We start from the raw sequence: 20,529 nt of genomic DNA on the forward strand, positions 1-20,529 counted from the left end.
TCAGCTCACTGCAACCTCCACTTCCCAGATTCAAGCAATTCCCCTGCCTCGGCCTCCCAAGTAGCTGGGATTACAGGCACGTGCCACCAGGCCAGGCTAATTTTTTTTTGTATTTTAATAGAGATGGGGTTTCACCATGTTGACCAAAATGGTCTCAATCTCCTGACATTGTGATCTGCCTGCCTCAGCCTCCCAAAGTGCTGGGATTACAGGAGTGAGCCACTGTGCCCGGCCCCATTTGTTTCTTTTTAGTAATTCTATTTCTCTAGTGAAATTTCTCATTTTATTCAAGTATACTATCTTTGCATTCTTGAACACAGTTATAATAGCTGCTTTAAAATTTTGTCTGCTCATTATAACATCTAAAAATGGTTTGAGGTTTATCTTTGTTGACTGTCTTTTTTCTTGAGAATTGATCACACTTCTTTTTTCTTCATATGTCAAAAATTTTTGGTTGTATCCTGGTATTGTGGAAAAATCTGGATTCTGTTATATTCTTGTGAGGAGTGTTTGTTTGTTTTAGCAGGCAATTAACTTGACTGGCTTCAAACTGCTAATCTAGTTTTTAGACAACTGCTCAAATCTCAGCTCATTTTATCTTTAGATAGAGTTTGCCTTGCACACATGCAGTTCAAGGATTTAATAATTTTTCTGCCCACCCTCCCCCGACCCTGGTACTCTGGTATTTAAAATATATTCTGACAGACAGTTTTTTGGAGTATTTTTCTGAGTTGTTATTTGATAATGAGAATTTTACAGGAAGGGTTTAAAATTTGATGTTTTATTTCTCCAAATATCTGCTGGGACATTGTAAAGGAGAAGCAGTTTGGTTTTATAAGAAAATGATACTTAGCAGATATTAATACTCCAAATAATTATTTTACTCAAGTATACACTCAAGGCTGTAGACATAAAGAATTTGGAGAAGGTCAAAGCAATGAACTAGAATTCACCTGAAAGCAAGATATACTTCCAGATGTAGACCTTGCACAAAATTCTGTCCTTTTATTCATAAGAGAATAAAGATGGCCGGTAGCAGAAAAACTTACATGTGGCCTACAAACACAGAATAACTCTTTCTTTAAAGAAATTTTGAATTGAGGGTGAACCTTAAAGAGAGAGCACTTCATGTGCCCCGATGTGGATCATCAGTCCTAACTAAGGTGATGTTTTAGAATTTTAGAGCTGGTATCCTCAGATACCAGGGAGAGAAGGCCAAAGGGGTTAGGGAACTTTTCTCTAGCCTTTTTTGGACAGCCCCAGTAAGGGTAGCATGGGATACAGAATTAAAGAGCCTCATCTTTTGAGATGGAAAACTCAAGGTCCAAGCAAGACTCTGTCATTTACTGTTTGATTTTTAACAGGTATTTAGCCTTTCAGTGTCTACATCAGTTTTATCTATAAAATGTAGATACAAGGTTGTTTAAAAGATGATGTGGTTGCCTGCTCTGTGGTAGGCATTCAGTATTTTGTGTTCTGCTTCCAGATTACAGAAGGGTGATATAATGTCAATATAAGGATACCAAAAGAGTTCATGAAATGTCACCCCAAAATATTACTTTGAACTGAGAGCACTTGGGGAACAGCAGGTGCAAACAGAGGCTTTCTCTGAGCACCCCTTGCATAGAGAGCCTTTTCTCTGAGCTCCTCTTATCTGTCTAAAGACAGATCCTCTGAAAGGAACTCAATTGTCATGAATACCCTCCCTGAGAATTTTATCAACCAGGGAAGATTAACTTGGATCACAGGAGGGGAGACTAGAGGTTGACCCTATGCCCAGATTATCACCTCTTCTGAGGGCTGCTCAGAAACAACTTTTATTACCGACTTTTTATCTGTATAACAAGACAACCTTTATTCCCCATGCATTTCTTCCCCTCACCCTCCCATAACTTGTGTTGCCATCCCCTTCTCCAGAAGCCCCAAGCCCTGATGCCTTTCTGTAACTTGGGATGCTGTATCAGCATCAATCATCTGACCCTTCTTTGAGGCTCCTATTTTGTAAGACTCCTGTGCCTACTTATGTAATTAAATATTTACATAAGTCTTTCTCCTGTCTTATGTCAGTTTAATTTGTAACCCAGCCAAGGAACCTAGAAGGGTAGAGGGATGCCATTTTCTCTCCCCTGCGGTGTGCTGCAGAGAAGATTGCTATTCTTAATTTGTTATTTAATCCTCTTGGGTAAGGCCTAGAAGGAAACATCTGTAAATCTGTAAACTTTAAAAGGGGAATTTTCAAGAGAGAATGTTCACAGAAAGGCCCTGGAAGGAGCTAGTAGAAGCTTTTAATAGAAGCAAAACTAATTGAGAAGTGAGACACTGGACATTATATTAGCTTTGCATTTGTATTACTTTTGTATTTCTACTCCCAAACACTTTCCACTGTAGGAAAGTTTGAGTGCATTCTTGAATTGTGTACTAAGCCACAGGAAGAAAAGGGACAATAGTTAGACAAGGAAGAGCAGGTGCAGAAGAGTTGAGCACTAGGCAGGCATTTAATACATATTTGTTGAATAAGGATTGGAGATACTCTGGCACTTCAATATTCATATTTCCAAGATCTGGATTTGTTTGGGGTTGCCTTGCCAAGTGTAATCTAGTATGGTAGTAGCCTGAGGGCTCTCATTTTGTTTACAATTTTACCTACCGAAGTATTTTAAAGGCTCAGACTTGTCCAGGCTGCAGGAATCTGGAAGGTGGGGTGAATGAATTCTGTTCTTTCTTTGTCCCCAGCTTTTCCCTCATCTGTACCCAGGGAATTTGTTCAGGTTGGGTCCTGGTTTAGTTCACCCTCTTACCCAGATCCACACTTGGCTCTGTGTTGATTGTGCTTGTTAAATGTTTATTGAATGAGTGAATGGAAGGCACTAAATCTGTAGGAAGGCAAAAGAAAGGTTGAGAGGTATTGATGCCTCCCAGATGGGGAATTTACAATGAATCAAGCAAGGACCAGAGTAAACAGGGGGCTGTTATGTCCAGCTAGAGCTCTGGCAAGTTTACCTGGTTTAGTGTTTATGTTTCCTTGATTGGAAATCAATATGTCTGTCTTAGCTCTCACTGTTGTTGGTCTGACTCTACAGAAAATAAGCTAATTTTTATCATGTTAGAAACCCTCTTCCTGAGCCTCTTATCAAATCATTGTATTCCTTTTGAATAAAAGAGGCTGGTGGTCTGTCATTTCTGAAAGAGCCTTAGAGGAGACGTGATTGTTCTAATATTTATGTTTCTTTATCGATTTTCTTTGTGCTTCTACACATATTTTCTCATTTTATCCTCTTAATGACATCAGAAGAGCAGGTATTATTATCCAATTTTCCATGGGAGTAAACTATTTCAGAGAGGTAATAAGTATAAATGGTTCAATGCCTCAGAAATGAATGTGGCAGTGACAGGATGTTTAATCCAAGTTTAGTGTTTTCTTTGTTTATATTGTACTGGCCGTGATGATAATCAGCATTATTTATTGAACATATGATTGATTACGCACTATGATTAAATCTTTTCTCACATAACCACTTAGCTGGTTCCCTTACATCCTTTTATTCTTGGCTGAAATGATACTTCTCAGGGAGGACTTCCTTGACCACTCATTTATAAATTTTATTAATTGCATCCCTCTTTACTTCTTACCCCCTTCTCTGTTTTATCTCCTTACAGTTTATCGTGTAGGACATAGGTATGTATTTGTGTTTTTCATTATGTATCTTTCCCTAATAGAATAGAAGCTCCATGAGGGCATGGATTTTTGTCTGTTTCATTTCTTGATGTGCCCCTAGCACTATTAAAACTATGTCCATGTAGTAGTAGGTGCTCAGCAAAAATTGGCTGCATGAATTAATAATCCTCAAAAACAACTCTTCCAGATTTACTGACAAGAAGAGTTATGCACAAAGAAATTCCCTTTCCAGGGTCACCCAAGCAGGGGGTTAGAGAACTGACTTGAAATTCAAGTGTATTTAGATTCAGTACTCCACTATATGTTTTCAATTTTTTTCCCCCAAGGTATGGGGAAGGTACTGCCTGTCTTACCACAGAATGGAAGGGGCTAGGCTCTGTCCTCCTCACTCCTTCCCCTAGCAATTCATCTTATTTGTTTTGTATATTGAAGGCTAGTATGAGGCTTTTTTTTTTTAATGGTCTTTCCATTTCCCCCAGCAATTCATCTTATTTGTTTGGAATGAGGCTTTTTTTTTTTTTTTTTTAATGGTCTATCGCTTTTTTTTTTTAAAGGAAAGATTTACAAACAATTACACTACAGCAAAAATTATGCAAAGCTGAATTTGAATTTCTTTTTAAAACATGCAAGGCTGGGCGCGGTGCCTCACGCCTGTAATCCCAGCCCTTTGGGAGGCCGAGGTGGACGGATCACAAGGTCAGGAGATCGAGACCATCCTGGCTAACATGGTGAAACCTCGTCTCTACTAAAAAAATACAAAACAAAAAATTGGCTGGGTGTGGTGGCGAGCGCCTGTAGTCCCAGCTACTTGGGAGGCTGAGGCAGGAGAATGGCGTGAACCCGGGAGGTGGAACTTGCAGTGAGCCCAGATCACGCCACTGCACTCCAGCCTGGGCGACAGAGTGAGACTCTGTCTCAAAAAAAAAAAACAAAAAACAAAAAACAAACATGCAACAATATTGTAATTGTGATGCTCTTTAAAGTTTGGAAGAGGCAAGAAAAAAATATTATTAGAGCTAAAAGATAATATGTTCACATATATATATTAGAGTTTCTTGTGGAAGTTAAACTCCTGAGTATAGGAACCATGACAGAATAATTCACACTCTAGTGCTTTGTAGATACTGGGGAATGAATGGATAAACTAGATTATGATCTCTTTGAAGGAGAGATTCTGAGCATACCTCTAGTAAGTGGTAGGCAGGTGATGAAGTCAGCACACATTTGTTGAGTACTTATTCTATACTTGGCATTGTAGGAAGAGAAACAAAGAGCTTATCCCAAGGACATTGTTAAATTGCAGGAGCATTTGTTCATGCATTTGATATTTCTTGCTAATCTCTTGAGGGTGATGCCCTGATGGATTGTGGATCTCATCTAGTGTGGCATTACCTTCATTTCTGTTCAAATTATGTATGTGTCCCTAGAATCCTAACAAATGCCAAACGGGTGCAAGAATTAGTATACATGTAAATCATGTTGCATTTTGGAAAAGATTTTATTTATTCAACATGATAGTTTGTATTCATTTAACAAACATTGCTTCACGTAAATTATCTCATTAAATTTGTGCCACAACCCTCTGATACAAATACAGTTCTTCTCCTTATTTTGAGGAAACTGAGACTCAGAGACATTAAGTAATTTCCTAGACTCATGGTTGAATTAGGTGATAGGATTGGGATTTTTAGCCAAAGTGGTCTAACTCTAAAACCCATGTTCTTAACCATGTTCTAAAAACATACGCTGTGTTGTTTTTCATACTCTTTCTGCTGCAAATGTATCTGTATGTTTTCAATGTTTAAAATGAAGGTGGTTTATTTTCTCTTGACTCTTACATCAGCTGATATAAGATAAATAATATGTCTAAATAATGTAAGTACTATAATGAAAACTTAGCTGCTAAATGAGGAAAAGATCGAGTTTAAATGCTCAGTTGTCAGGGGTAAAACAATGGTGGAGGGTGCCTTCTGTGCTGTTAGTGATGAGCTTTTAGCTCTCATAAATCACAAGGATATAACTGGAGCCTTAGGAGGAAGCGCATTATATTACTAATGGATCATCCTGCAGGAACATAAACAAGACATAAAAATAAGTGGAGTCCTTGATGACTCTTTTGTCTTTCTTCCCAATTCATCATTATCCCATTATTAACATAACCTTAAGACAGTTGGTTATAACATGTATCCTCATGGAATTTCTGTTGGTCTATTGGGGTTTTGTTTCATTTTGTTTTAAAGTAAGTACCTCCTGAATAAGGACTTTTAGCTAATTGAGTGAGTGGAAAACTGCAGCTGTTGGACCAGTTTGTGGGATGAAAGCATAACATCGTGAGCTTCCTTTCTGTCACACACAAGAAGCTGATAACAACTTGGCATTCTTAGTGTAGCACTGTGGTTGGTAAGCTTCTGTTAGTACAGTTTCCCTGGAGGATATAGCAACCCTTAGATACCTCTCAGAACTCCAGATCTTTCTTCCTATATGAAGCCTGGACAATAGTCAGGATGCTTGGAGTACTGTTCAGCTAGGAAAGAATAAGGTGGGCACAGAGAGAGGAAGCCACCTGACAGCTGCCCATCTCCCCCCGTCATTTGGGATTTGGAGCCATCTTGTTTCTATTTTAAGGAAAACGTACATATAACCTCTGTTCTATATTCATATATATAAATATATATATATATATGCAAGTTAAAATATATGTGATTGCATGCATGAAAGCTTAAATTTCTGTACTAAATATAGATCCACTGACTTCAGGGGTCTGTATAGTACATTAGTCAGTATAAGTGGTGCCTGGTGTTGAGGTAAGCTGAGATAATCCTGCTTACATATACTCATGCACACATCCTGTGTATGCACATGTTTTATGTAGTGTATTAACCATGTACACACAAAAGCAGTATATATCTATTGTTTACAGTTACTAATTACTCCAGGCACATATTTACTCTTATTATGTACAGTATTTTTTTTTTTTTTTTTTGAGATGGAGTTTCACTCTTCTTGCCCAAGCTGGAGTGCAATGGTATGATTTCGTCTCACCACAACCTCTGCATCCGGATTGAAATGATTTGCCTGCCTCAGCCTCCCGAATAGTTGAGATTACAGGCATGTGCCACCACACCCAGCTAATTTTTTATTTTTAGTAGAGATAGGATCTCTCCATGTTGGTCATGCTGGTCTCGAACTCCCAATCTTAGCTGATCTGCTCGCCTTGGGCTCCCAAAGTGCTGAGATTACGGGCGTGAGCCACCGTGCCCAGCCTTATGCACAGTATTTTTATATTTGTAAAAATAGAAATACAAATATAAAAGTACATTTATAAAAACATACAAATATAGAGATGTAAAAATATATACCTATACCATCTATAGAAAATACAATATTTAAACCTCTCGCCATCACTGCCACCACCACACACATTTAAGTCTTGGAAATTCTGGTTACAGGTGTTTTTTAGTGGTAGTGTTGTTTGGGCAAAACCACAGTAGTCCATTTCCTCATTCCCTTGATTCTCATAGTTTGTGTTCCCACTCTAAGGAAACAAATGAAGGGGCTGGTACTTGCTTCTTTAGGGAGAGTGGGTGTTGCAGGCAGGCCCAGCTGGAGAGGAGCAGGGAGTGCCTTGCGGCAGGGCAAGAAGAGGCATGTAAGCTCCCGCTCTGGTGTGCCTCTCTCTGTGTTCCAGCTGAAGGTAACACACTGGATGTTATGTAAGCAGCCATTAGTTTAGTTTTACAAAAGTCAGCTTTTCACATAGCTCTGCAATCCATGTGTGTGCAGATGCCTTCTTTCAGTGAAGCAGACCCTTGAAAAAAACACGGATCTGGGCTTTTTACTCAAATAGTCAAACTTCATTTAACTAGAAGGGAATAGATTGAGTCCAAGTCCTCATTTTAAAGGCCAGGAAGTATGTATCATGAGAAATGAACATTCCACTAAAAATGGAAACAAGTAAGCCCATTTTACATGCATTTCCAATACCTCAAGGTTGAATAGTATTTGGAAATGCTGATAAGGGAGCAGCCAAGACTTCTCCAGCCCTCTCCCTACCCCAGCCCTACCTGACTCTATCCTCCACCTAAAACTGCTGCTCCTGCTGAAAAATAAAATAACCTCAAATTATCTGTACTGGCAGAATGAGTAAACAGAAACTCATCCGAGAACATATAAAACCTGGTGAACAACTCAAGAACAGGGACCACCCATCCCGAACATATCCCATGGTGCAATAGGAAATATTTTGATAATGATGTGAAGGAATTAATTTCTGCTCATATCAGGAACCCCTGAAATGGGTAAATGCTTTGAAAATCTAGGCCCATGAAATAACGTGGCGTGTTAAAACTGGAAACCTGCCAAGGGTTATAGTTTTATTTTAATATTAAAAGACTCCGGGCAGGTAGGGATCGTGTTGAAATAGCTGTTCATGGGCATTCATGCTGGGTGTTACTTAAGCAGCTGTTAGTTTAGTCCTTTTACATGCTGCAGAGTCATCAGGAAGTGTCACTGTCACATCCGCTGACACACATGTCAGGCCTATCATGGCACCAACCTGTAAAGGAAGGTTTTAGCTGTGAATCCTGCAACCAAACAGCCAATAGAAAGCAGGCATTCTCCAGTTCTTCTGTTTGCAGTTCACCTTGTCATTGGATAGGGGATGAGAAGACCTTCCTAAATCCAACTGTGACTTAGAGAGTGATATTAGATGCAGCTTGGCAAGGGAACACACAGAATAGTTCAGAGAAGGATATAATAAAATTGTTGTGGTTCAGGCAAATATCCTCATTCCTCTGGTTGGAAACCCATACGGGAAACATTTCTTTTTGTTGTTGTTTCTAGCAAGTCTTAATAGCAGGCAGCGTAGTTTCCAGCAGCACCCAACATTTGCACCTCATCTAAGTTGTGGGAGGGGCGGGGATGAGGGTGCTGTTATTGTTGGCTTGAAAAATTTTTTCCTAATGATATTAAAAAAAACTTGTACCTCTGGATCAGCATTTACAGCTATATGCCTGCATTGTAAAGACCCCAAAATCTCAGGAGTTGTTTTGCCACTGCTACAGCATCTTGAAACTGAAGCCTAGAAAGGCCTTTTCTCTATTGAGTGATACTATCTCATTACAACTGGCTTCATTGTTCAAAGGTAGGACCAAGAGAGAAAGTGCTCCTGCCTCCTAATGCCACATCATACTCAAGACTCAGGTAATATGGATACTCAAGGCCAGTCTTTAACAATTGAAGAAATCAAACATTCATAAGTTGCTTCCTTTTGTGCTATTTTTCTTTCCTTAGTTTTAAAGGGAATTTACTCTGTACAAATTTATTACTCTAAATATAGAACTCCACTGCAAATGAGGCTCTGTCTTACAATCATCTTTTTAAATGGGGCACTAGGAGGGAGAGACGTTGCAATTACTGTAATTGAGCTCATAGTATCAATGAAATCTTAAAATGGCACAATGCTATATTTCGTTCGAAAGGCAAGCTAAGTTAATATTATTTTTAGAGGGGGAATAGAAACATCTAGATGTTTAAAAGTTTTAGAGAAGGTCATTGTATCTCGAGATTGTCATCCCAGGACTTGGATTCAGTAAGTACTTGGCCAGTATGAGGGTAAGGAAGTGCTTAGTGGTAACAGATACTTGTTTCCTTGCCAGTGTCATCTTTCCACTCCATTGCTGAGCTAATTGACGCTTGCTGGCAAGTGTTTGATCAATATTCTCTCAAAGCGGCCCTTGAAGAACCCTAAAATGCTGTAGTCAGTTATCCTCTAACGGGAGGCTAGGTCAGGTTTCATCCTTCATTTATGCAGCACACATTTTTCTGAGTTTCTACATCTTGTGCCAGGGTCTGGCACAGGTCACAAGGTTGGTTTGTGACAAGATATTATTTGCATTGGGTCTGGAGAAGAGAGTCTGGGCTCTGTGAAATTTCAGGTTCCCAGAGCCTTTCTGACCTATCCATCCCCATTCTCTAGCGGCCTCCCTTTTATTTGAAATGCATCTATGTTACACTTACTGTTTATAAGTTATGCACAGATATTTGTTCTCCAAGTAAGAGTTTTACGTAGGAAGTGACTGGGTTTGCTTTTCTTTTCTACAGTTGAGTGTGTCTTTCACAGGCCACCAGAGAATTCCCAAGGTCACGAACCCATAGTATTTTCCCCCTTTCCCTCGTGATTAATATTCTACACAAAAAGTTGTGACGTAAAATGTTAGAGATTATTCTGTGGCTCCTGCTCTCTCCTCCTCCCAATTCTCAGCTTCTCAATTTTTTTCTAAGGTGAACAATAGGTTGAACTTCTTTTTCCTTATGAAGGAATAGATGGTAAACTTTCAAGGCCTGGGCTTGTTTCAGATGTAAAAGAATCTGGGGTCAGGGGCTCCTGTTACAGAGTGAAGTGAGAAGAAGTGGGTTGAAGGCTGCCTTTCCCTTTGTTTCTTTTGTTATGATCTGGTTGTTAAGGGTAGAGTGGGGTGAAAAACAGGGCAAGAGTCCATTGAGCCCTTGAGTTGATAACCTTGGCTTTTGGGAGGCTTGGGTGTGTATTGCAGTGACTCTCCTGAAATATCCAACACAAACTGTTATCCAAACCAACCCCATTATAACCTTTAAAGCAAACGTTCATTTTGCATGAAGAAAGAAGCTAAGCTGCTGGTCTCAACTGTTTCCCAGGGCTCAGCCTCCCCCTGTTCTCTGGCATGTCAGCACTTGCCTTCTGTTTTTTCCATTGTGCTCCTCCCAGCTCAGCACAGGGGCCCCACCTCTCACAGGATCAGGGTATGTGACCCTGGAGCCCAGACAGCCCTGCACATAAATCTTCCTGGTCCACCTGCAGATCGTCTGTCAGCAGCTGCCCTCCTTCCCTGTTGGATGGGCTATTCCCTCACATCTGTCAGACTACCCTGAAGTCTCCACAGGCCAGTGGAAATTCAGACTGGCCCTATTGCATCTCCAGGTCTTCATCTGTCTTGTCTTGTATCGTTGCCTGCCATGCCCAGGCTCTGTCCTACTGAGTAATTTCATGAGGCCCAAACTAGTGGTGATGAGGAGCCATATCATGACAGCGGCGGTTGCTATCAGTATACCTTTCTGAACAGGTGCTGTTTTGGGGGCAAGTATGGACTGATGTTTGTGTCTTCCCCAAATTCATATGCTGAAGCTCTAACCCCCAATGTGATGGTATTTGGAGGTGGGGCCTTTGGGAGGTAATTAGGGTTAGATGAGGCCATGAGGGTAGAGGCTGCATGATGTGATTTAAGCTTTTGTAAGAAGAGACAGAAACGCTGGAGTCTTCTGCATAAGAAAGGAAGAGACAGACACTCTGACTGCCATGTGTGGATACAAGAAGATTGCCATCTGCAGGCTAGGAGGGAGGGCCCTCACCACACACTGACTCTGCTGTCATCTTAATCTTGGACTTCCCACTTTACGGAACTATGAGAAATAAATATTTGTTGTTTAAGCCGCTCTATAGTATTTGTAGAATAGTTGGAGCTAAGACAGCAAGACTTGCTTTAGAGCAGCTGATATTACCTAGGAAGCAGGTCAAGATATGGAACTAGAGAGGCCCTGAAATTTCTGATTGGTTTGAATCAGATATGAGTAATAGTCATAGGTTATCTGTCTTTGTCTACACTCAGAGGAAGATCTTTTCAATATGGCAAATAATGGTATATTGTGTGGGGGCATGTGACATTAACATCTTTAAGTCTCTTCTATGTGCCAGGCAACAAATAAAAATGCATAGTGCAGTGGTTCAAGAGGATGAATTTGATCTAATTATTCTGTTTATTAGCTGTGTGACCTTGGGCAAGTTAGTCAATTGGAATCATCTGTAAAAATAGCATAGGGTGATTACCACGGGCTGTTGTGAAGATTAAAAGGCATCAGGTAAAGTCACATGTCACACAATGCCCTAAACATAGTCAGCAATCAATTAGTTCTAATTATTGTTCTGTTATTGGTTTGTTGGGATAAACAGCGTCTTCAAATGAGGAAAGAACAAGAACAGTGTGAAGCAGAAAGTGAGTGGAACAAATGGTGAGTCCTAGGAAATTTTGGAAAAGGACAGAGAAGGCTTCAAAGAGGTTGAAATTGGGCTGGAACCAGAAGGAATAAGTAGAATTTAGATAATTTGATCTGGGAGAGTTCATATTTTTCTTCAGTTTGAGGGAGGTTGTTAGCAGAAAGAGAATTGAGCTAGAGATTAGAGGAAATGGTCTTTTTGTTTTCTGCCTTTACTCAGCACCAACTTGGGCAAACCACTGAGCCTCAATTTCCTTGATTGTAAAACTGGGACAGAGAAAATATCTGCTCCGCCTAGCTCCCAGGGTTGTTATAAGGCACAAATGAGACAATTCAGGTAAAAATGCTTTGAAAATGGTAAAATGCAACAACACAAGAGTAAGGTCATTATTAGAGTCTTAAAAGAGGATCCCAGAAAAAGTCTGAGCTGCCCGAGACGTAATTACCTATCCTGTATGACACAGTGCTTTAGAAGAGTCACTGACAGCTGTAGTAAGGTCATAGCCTACTGCTGACACATCCATCCTGTGTTGACTACTCATCCTTCTCCAAGTACAGAGAATGTTCTTTGGATTCTCCATTCTTACCTAGCCATTGTTAAGTTCCTCAAACAATAATAACCATTACAATAATAGTAAATAGCCACTACCATTTATTTGGCACTTATAATACATTAGACACTCTGCTAGGTACTTTACAAACTTTATCCCTCTTGTTCTCAAACAACATCACAAAGCAGCTATTATTATGTCCAATTTAGATTTAGAGGTAATTAAGTTGAGGCTTAGGAAAATAACTTGCTTGGTCTCCTTCAGCTAGTAAATGACAGAGCTGAATTTAACTGAAACTTCTTTGACTCCAGCCTTCCGTGCCATTTTGCTTTTAATCTAAGAAAAAATGCTTTCCCCCACAAGACCTTGTGCCAGATTTCCCATGTAGAATTAACCATGAGTTAAATGAATAAAATGGTTAGTTATCATTCAGTTTATTGCTTTTAGCTTTATCCTTTTACTTCTAGCTCTGTTGTTAGAAAATTTAGACCCCACAGTATTTCCCCAGTTACTACTACATTTCTAGGCCAGAGACTGTCCACTATGACAGTAAGAATAATCCCTTGTAATTGTCCTAGTTGTTGTATATTCACTGTGTTTCATGTGAACATGACAATAAGTCCTTTAAGGGATATTATTTCTGTTTTACTCATGAGGAACTGATGCTAAGGGAAGTCAAGGAATTTGCCCAAATTCCCAGCTAATAAGTGAGAGAGCTCTATATCTGTCTGGACCATTACGACTATTACTAATATAAAGAATAGCAGAGAGTTAGAGCATTTCTTATATCCTGTATGTGATGTGCAACATGAAACCATGAGAATAGTTTCTATGAAGAACTTTAGAATGCAATGGTGTGATGTTCAGAGACGTTATATATTTGTGCTTAAAATTATTTTTATGTCACGTACATTCAAATAAATCCTGAAACTTACTAGAAAACAAAATGCAAGGTTTATTCTTGAATATTAAGGCTAAAGTTGAAGGAAATAAGGATCAACTATTAAATTCTTACCACTGCACAAAGGTTTTTGAATGTCAAATGTTAAACTTTTCTATGTTCAATAGGAATTTTGCTATGAATCTTCAGTCCCCTAGGGTACATTTCCTGTCTGTGCCTGTCAGCTTCATTGTTATGTATTTTAAATAAAGCTTTCCCTAACATTCAAAACTCCTTCCGGCCCTTCCTTTTAGGAAGCAGACATAAATAAAGTACCCACTATGCCTTTGCATTTTTGTTTTCTTTTACCTTTTTCTAACCATGTGCCTCCCCCACCCCCAGTCTTCTGAAGTGTAAAGCTAAGGTAAAAAGAGCTTTTAAAAAAGGGCTCTGGGGAAGTATGCAAATGACAGAAATGTCTATGGGAAAATTAAGAGAAAAGAAATTCAGCAAGAAAGAAATTCATTGATGTTGTGATGAAACGTTGTCACTGGAGATGATGACAAATTAGAATCCGTTCCCATGGGGACCGCACGCTACCTACTGATCATTTGACCCATGGCTGGATGTTGGCTAGCCTAAGAATTGACCCAAAAGATGACAAGATGGTTTTAGTCCCGTTGTCTCATCAGCATTCAGAAACCCCTTAGGGGATGAAGGGGAAAGGATAAAGAAGGATAAAAGATGAAAGCTGAGCTGTGGAAAGAAAAATGTTTTTAATTACACTGAGGAGGATTGTGGGTCCACCTGTAGCTTTCTGTTGAGAATGTCTTTGTTTTCTTCTGTCTGCAGGGATCATGGCAGGATACAGACCTAGAATCTGTCTGGCCTCTTGGAAGGTTCTGCGTTGGCCAGTCGGTCCTCTTCAGTTTATTGGATACATTCAGGATTAACCTCTCTGTGGGCTATCTTTACTCTGAGGTTCTGTTATGTTGGCTTGGTTGGCATGCTAAAAGAGATTCCTTTTAGAGGGAGAGAGAAAAAAAAAAAAAAAAAAACAACGCGATAGTGGAACACAAGATGAGGTTTCCATAGTGTGTCACCATCACATTCCTTGTCAGAAGGACATAGGGAGCTCCTCTCAGGCAGTGAGGTGGAGGGAGGCAAGAGCACCCCTGGTGGTCAAGAGACTTTTACGCTCCATATGCCTCAGTTTCTTCACTTGTAAACTGGGAGTCACAATGTTCTCTCACTGTCCTAAAATGGTAGATCAGTCCATTAAGGTGAAATTATTTAGGAAAATACTGAATTCTGAAGCAAAGGAACAATACAAGCACTCTGTTCTCTTTGCCAGGTTACTAACAAACCAACAAAACCCCCTTGAATAATTTGAACAATTTAAAATAGTTTAATGTAATTTATTCCGTAGTACCCAGGTAATATTAGGTAGGCATCGTTTTGGTGGGTTATTTTTTCTTTTCTTTCTTTTTTTTTTTTTTTTTTAAGAATTTTTTATAACAAATTGGGTCATATCCCCACCTCTTTCTTGGGAGGTAGGGACAGGGTATCACAGGGTGGAGTGCAGTGGCACAATCACGGCTCACTGTAGCCGCAACCTCCCGGGCTTAGGTGATCCTCCCACCTCAGCCTCTGGGTATCTGGGACTACAGATGCACACCAATATTCTTGGCTAATTTTTTCTATTTTTTTGAAGAGACAGTGTCCCACTATGTTGCCCAGGCTGGTCTCAAACTCCTGGGCTCAAGCGATCCACCTGCCTCAGCCTCCCAAAGTGTTGGGATTACAGGTGTGAGCCACTGTGCCTGGCCCCTTTTTTATATTCATGGTAAAATTTAACAATTCTAAACTTCTTCAAAGTACTTGATTTTCACAGGAATTTTGAAAAATATTATTAGAAATCATATTAATTTTTAAAAATCTAATTCTTATTATAAAGTAATGAGACTGTGCATAGCTTATGGTATCCTGCCAAGCATTTCACAACATTTGTTAAAATTGATTTGAAAAGAAATGTGGGAAGAGGGTTGATCTCCATATTATAAAGAGAAGCAATGTTGCATGAAGTTTGAAGCCTTGGGATCTGAAGTCAGAATATGGGTTTGAATCCCAGCCCTACCACTTACTAGCTTTGTAACCTTGAGCAAATTACTTACCCCTTAGTATCTACTTCTGGAAAATGGAAGTGTGTACCTAATAGGATCCTTCAAAGAATTAAGTTGATATATGCATGTGAGAGGCCTAAAATTGTGACTTGTACATAGTTGGCACTCAGCAGATGTTGGCATTTTTCTTAGTAAGGCAAGATAGAATGTCACTACATGAAAGATTGGGGAATTTCTGACTGACAGCTGTGAATCCAAGTAGACAGAGCATGCATTTGACACCTTTTATTAAGTGCCATAGGTGTTTGGACTCCGTATTCTTGGTACTTAACTGTCTCTACTGATGAAGAATGCAGCTGAAGGCCCACCCTAACCAGGAAGGCAAAGGCAGACACTCTACCCTGATCCCCTAATAAAACACACCTCTGCCAGGGCGCCTGTCCCATCAACCAGTCCCCTTACAATCCTGAGGAACATTCAATTCTGCAGCCAGCCCAGAGTTGAGGATTTTTTAACACTTTGCTCTTTGCCTTATTTGATTATGTTAACAGGAATTCTCAGCCTATGGGATTTGTCATATTTTAATATTTCAAGCCACCATTGCAGCTTCCTTTAGGTTTGGTTTGTCTGAGGCACCACAGCCAGTGTGTGAGCACACAGATTTTGAATTTGTATAAGTGAATGGCTCTTTCACTTATTTTGTGGCTTTGGGCTCATCACTTAACTCATTGATATAAAATGAGAATACCACACTGTAAGGTCCTGGTAGCTATTAAAATTTTGTGAAGAACCCTGAAATCTCTGCAGCAGGTTTACAACTCATAGGGTACAATCTTGATAATTTTGATGATTTAGATGCAGTGCCTACATTTAGGAGCTTTGCTTCACTTGCTTCAATATGCATATCCTAGGATGGAATTCAGCTGATCCTGCATTTTCCAATTTTCTGTTGTTGGATAACAAGCCACCCAAAACTTAGTGGCATAAACAAACATGCTTACAAATTCTGTGGGTCAGGATTTTGGCCAGACACAGCAAGGATGGCTTATCTCTGCTTCATGATGTCCATGACTCCTTCAAGGGGCTAATCTGGGGGCTGAAGTTATCTGGAAGTTTCCTGGTTCATGCCACAAACTTGATCTGGGATGACTTGGCAGACGTGCTAAACTGGGGAGCTGCCAACTAAGCACTGACTGTGGCCTCCCCGTGTGTCTTGGACTTCTTACAGCTTCGTAGCTGACAGCTACCAAGAGTAAGCATTCCAAGAGACAGGCATGTCCTTTTATGACCTAGCTTTAGGAGTTGCTTAGTATCACTTTCTCTGTACTCCACTAGTAGAACCTATCATAAGCCTACCCAGATTTAAGCAGTGGGGACAGGGGGAAATGTAGACCCCACCTGCCAAAGGGGTAGACCCATTAAAGAATTTGTAGGAAATTTCTGTAAAACCACCACACTAGGAAGAATGGCACCACACTGGGATTGTGGTTCCATCTGGGGATAAATTCGGGCCCCTGACTTCTACCTATAGCAAAGCAGGCCGTACAGACTCTTGCAGCTACTTAACCTGCCATTGTAAAATGAAAGCAGGCATAAACAATATGTAAACAAATGATCATGTTCCAATAAATATTAACAGTAAAATTAGAATTTCATATAACTATTAAATATTAAAAATATTCTCCTTTAAAAAAATTTTAAAAGTTTAAGAATCATTCTTAGCTCATGGCCTATGTAGAAACAGGCAGTGGACCAGATTGGAATATCTGAGTTTAGCTGGATCTGACTTTTTAAAGTTAGAATCTTCCAAATGTGTAGAAGAAACACTTGCGTATTTCTCAAGTGGAGTTAAATATTAAGAGTATGTGTGTGAGAGAGAAGGACATATGATTATAAATTTTGTTTTTATTTTAAAGTGAATTTGTGAAGAAATTTCAAAATTTAGTTCTTTCAATTACATCTTATGTTCATTGTGTTACAATACATTTATTCCCAAGGGCAATAAAGGACTATACACTCTTAATACTCCTAGGTGGGAAATTAATGATATTTACTTTATCAGAAGTCATGACCTACAAAGAAAAGTAGAACTTGCTTCTTGATGGGGCTTCCAGAAATACATATTGTTGTATATTTTAAAAATAAGTATATTTTAAAATAGTTTATTATTAGAACAGAAGATAAGGTTGATGACTCTCAGGAGTGAATTTTAAAAATCTTTATCACTTCATTAAATATTTTTTCTGTGTCTGCAATGCCAGGCAGTGTTCTAGAGCCTGAAGATACAGTGGTGAACAAAAACGTATGTTGTATGTTATCTTTTAACATCTGGCTATCTCACGAGACTGTGTGTCCTAACAGTGCTTGTAGTCTCATGAGATAGCCAGATGTTAAAAAAAAAAAAAACAAAAAACAGCATTAAATTTAATGTGTGTATTGAGAGGGCTTATGCAGGGCATTATGAGAATATAAGGTTTTCAAGCTGGGCCTGTTGTTCTGACATCCTCTACTGCCCATTGAATGTGAAAATCTGGGAAAAGAGGATTGTTAGATTAGTTGCAAGCTGCTGTTTAAAAACCATGTTAACGCGTTTGATAATGAGTGAATAGTCCTCTTTCCATATTTGGGCCACATGTGATGGCCTGTTTAATATTACTTTGGGGAAGGAAAAACAAAGAATGAAAATAATGCAATTGTTGAAATGTATAGGATTTTTTTTTCCCTCATAAGATATCATTTTGGATGGGTGGAGAATTCAAATAGAAAAACAGTTTGAAACCTATTGACTGAATTACAGATTGGGATAATTTACTGATTTTTCTCTAAATCAAAGTTTTTCTGGGTAACAAAATCATTTATACACCAAACCCTAGTAACGCAGAATTTATCCATGTAACAAATGTGCTCATGTACCCCCGAACCTAAAATAAAAGTTGGAAAAGAAAAAATAAATTGGTGGCCAGGCACGGTGGCTCAAGCCTGTAATCCCAGCACTTTGGGAGGCCGAGGCGGGCGGATCACAAGGTCAGGAGATCGAGACCATCCTGGCTAACACAGTGAAACCCCGTCTCTACTAAAAAGTACAAAAAGCTAGCTGGGCGAGGTGGCGGGCGCCTGTAGTCCCAGCTACTCGGGAGGCTGAGGCAGGAGAATGGCGTGAACCCGGGAGGCGGAGCTTGCAGTGAGCTGAGATCCGGCCACTGCACTCCAGCTTGGGCGACAGAGCGAGACTCCGTCTCAAAAAAAAAAAAAAAAAAGAAAAAATAAATTGGTGAGAGTCATACCCAAGAATAGCTCTTAAATAAAACATCTGGTTAATAATTATTTGACTGCAATCAGAGGATACTGCTAAAGATTTTTAGAGGGCCCCTGAAAGGGTTATATTAATATCTTTAATAAAATGTGAATTTTTTGCTTAAAAAAATATTTTCCAGCACCTGTTAAAAAAGCAATCAATCGAGGTTTTGAGGTTTCTCATCTGGGCTATTAGTGACATTTGAACCAGGTAATTCTTGGTTTGAGGATGCTGTCCTGTGCATTGTAGGATGCTTAGGAGAATCCCTGGCCTCTATCTATCTACTTTGCAGCATTCTCCACCAAGTTGTGATGATCAAAATTTTCTCCAAATGTCCCCTGAGGATGGCAAAGCCGCCAGTTGTCTAAATTAAACTGGGTTTATATGTTTTAATGCAATGACCTCAATGAGGAAAACCTACTTCATTTCAATAGTCTAGGTCAGGAAGAAGTCTAGGTCAGGGAGTATTGTGAGTAATCTTATAAATTTTCAAGACCCACAACTCTTCCTTTGAAAATGATAAAATAAATTTGGACAACCCATTATCCAATTAAACACTATACTCATATCCCTTTGTTATGTCTGGAAGTTTTTCTAAACTTTGTAGCTTACATAATTTCTAGCAAGGCTGAGAACCTCAGTTATTTAATTGAGACCCTGAAAGCTATAGAATATCCCTGGAACAAAATCAAGATTTAAAATTGGCTTGAAAATAACAAATGAAGATATTTTGATTTGACTCCATGTTCTCAGCCTGGAAGCTATTGGATTGTGTGAGATGCATGACCCAAAGGAGATGATTCGTTTTCCCCCAGTGTGATCATAATGAATAGCACTACAAAACCAATTAGCTATAATTCTATCAGTCATTTCATTTGGGTAACATTTTGTTTAAGGGGAAGAAAAAACAACACAGTTTTCCTTGGAGATCTGTGATGAAGCGGTGGTATTTGATAGGAACAATGGAGGAAAAAGCAGTATGCTCACCAATTTGCTTTTATTATTCCTGCATGAAAGTAAATCATGATGAAGTGTTCTGTTCACAGCAGTTAAGGAAGACATTTGTTCATCTTAAAGATGTAGCAGACCAAACACAAGTGTATTTCTAAGTGTATATTTCATTTATATGAATTGTACAACTCCAGGGAATTGCCATTCACATGGAAGACTGAGAGTGGTGTCCCCTGGGACTGTGTAGCAGAGGGTTCTGAATGTTGTTTCCTTTCCTTCTGTTATTACCCCCCTTGGAAAACCGTGAACCCGGAACCACAAGTAGCAGATAATGTCTCTTCTCTTTATTCTCCCAGTCATTGTCATTGCTCTGTAACACGCAGTGCCCACTGTCACGCTGACAATAATGTCAACGTCTTTGTTTTTCTTTTTCCAGCAAGGTATTTTATGGATAGGTATTGTTCTATTTAACGTGCCGTAATCTGTTACAAGAAGATATAATTTTACTGTTGTCTGAGTATCCTTCTATGACTTCTGGGCATTGTGCAATTTTTATCTCAACCCACACAGTGGAATATGACTTGGGTGTGTGTTGTTTGTTTTACTTGAATTTTAATATATGCAGCTTGTGACACAAATTATTAGTTTATTAGGAAACAAATACAATGAGTTATTGTCATGGACTTTCGATTTATTTTGCTCACTGTCATCCCACAGCTAGCCAAAAAAATCCGAGAGAAGTTCAACCGTTACTTGGATGTGGTCAATCGGAACAAGCAAGTTGTAGAAGCATCCTATACGGCTCACCTAACCTCTCCCCTAACTGCAATTCAAGACTGCTGTACTATCCCACCTTCCATGATGGAGTAAGACTTTAAAACTTTTTGTTGTTGTATAAACCAGAAATTGAATTGCTTACATGTTTCATTTCATATTCAAAATACCTGTGTTTATTTATTGCAAATTGTGTAGCTTATTTCCCACTATTTGAGATAAGCCCTTTATCTTTCGATAGACAAGTGATT

At 39.3% G+C, this 20,529-nt stretch overlaps 1 protein-coding gene across 2 annotated transcripts in view; it reads left to right on the forward strand.

Moving 5' to 3' along the window:
* The window catches only part of CACHD1 (cache domain containing 1), a 228,276-nt gene that overhangs the window by 93,613 nt on the left and 114,134 nt on the right, over positions 1–20,529 (forward strand). For both annotated transcript variants that reach the window (XM_033225155.1, XM_033225156.1), the window contains exon 3: positions 20,222–20,370. In XM_033225155.1, coding sequence (XP_033081046.1) covers positions 20,222–20,370 — 149 coding nt within the window. The remainder of the gene's footprint in view (positions 1–20,221; positions 20,371–20,529) is intronic.

The sequence above is a fragment of the Trachypithecus francoisi genome, unplaced genomic scaffold (assembly GCF_009764315.1).
Source record: "Trachypithecus francoisi isolate TF-2019V2 unplaced genomic scaffold, Tfra_2.0 Lachesis_group12, whole genome shotgun sequence".
In the NCBI taxonomy this organism is placed as follows: Eukaryota; Metazoa; Chordata; class Mammalia; order Primates; family Cercopithecidae; genus Trachypithecus; species Trachypithecus francoisi.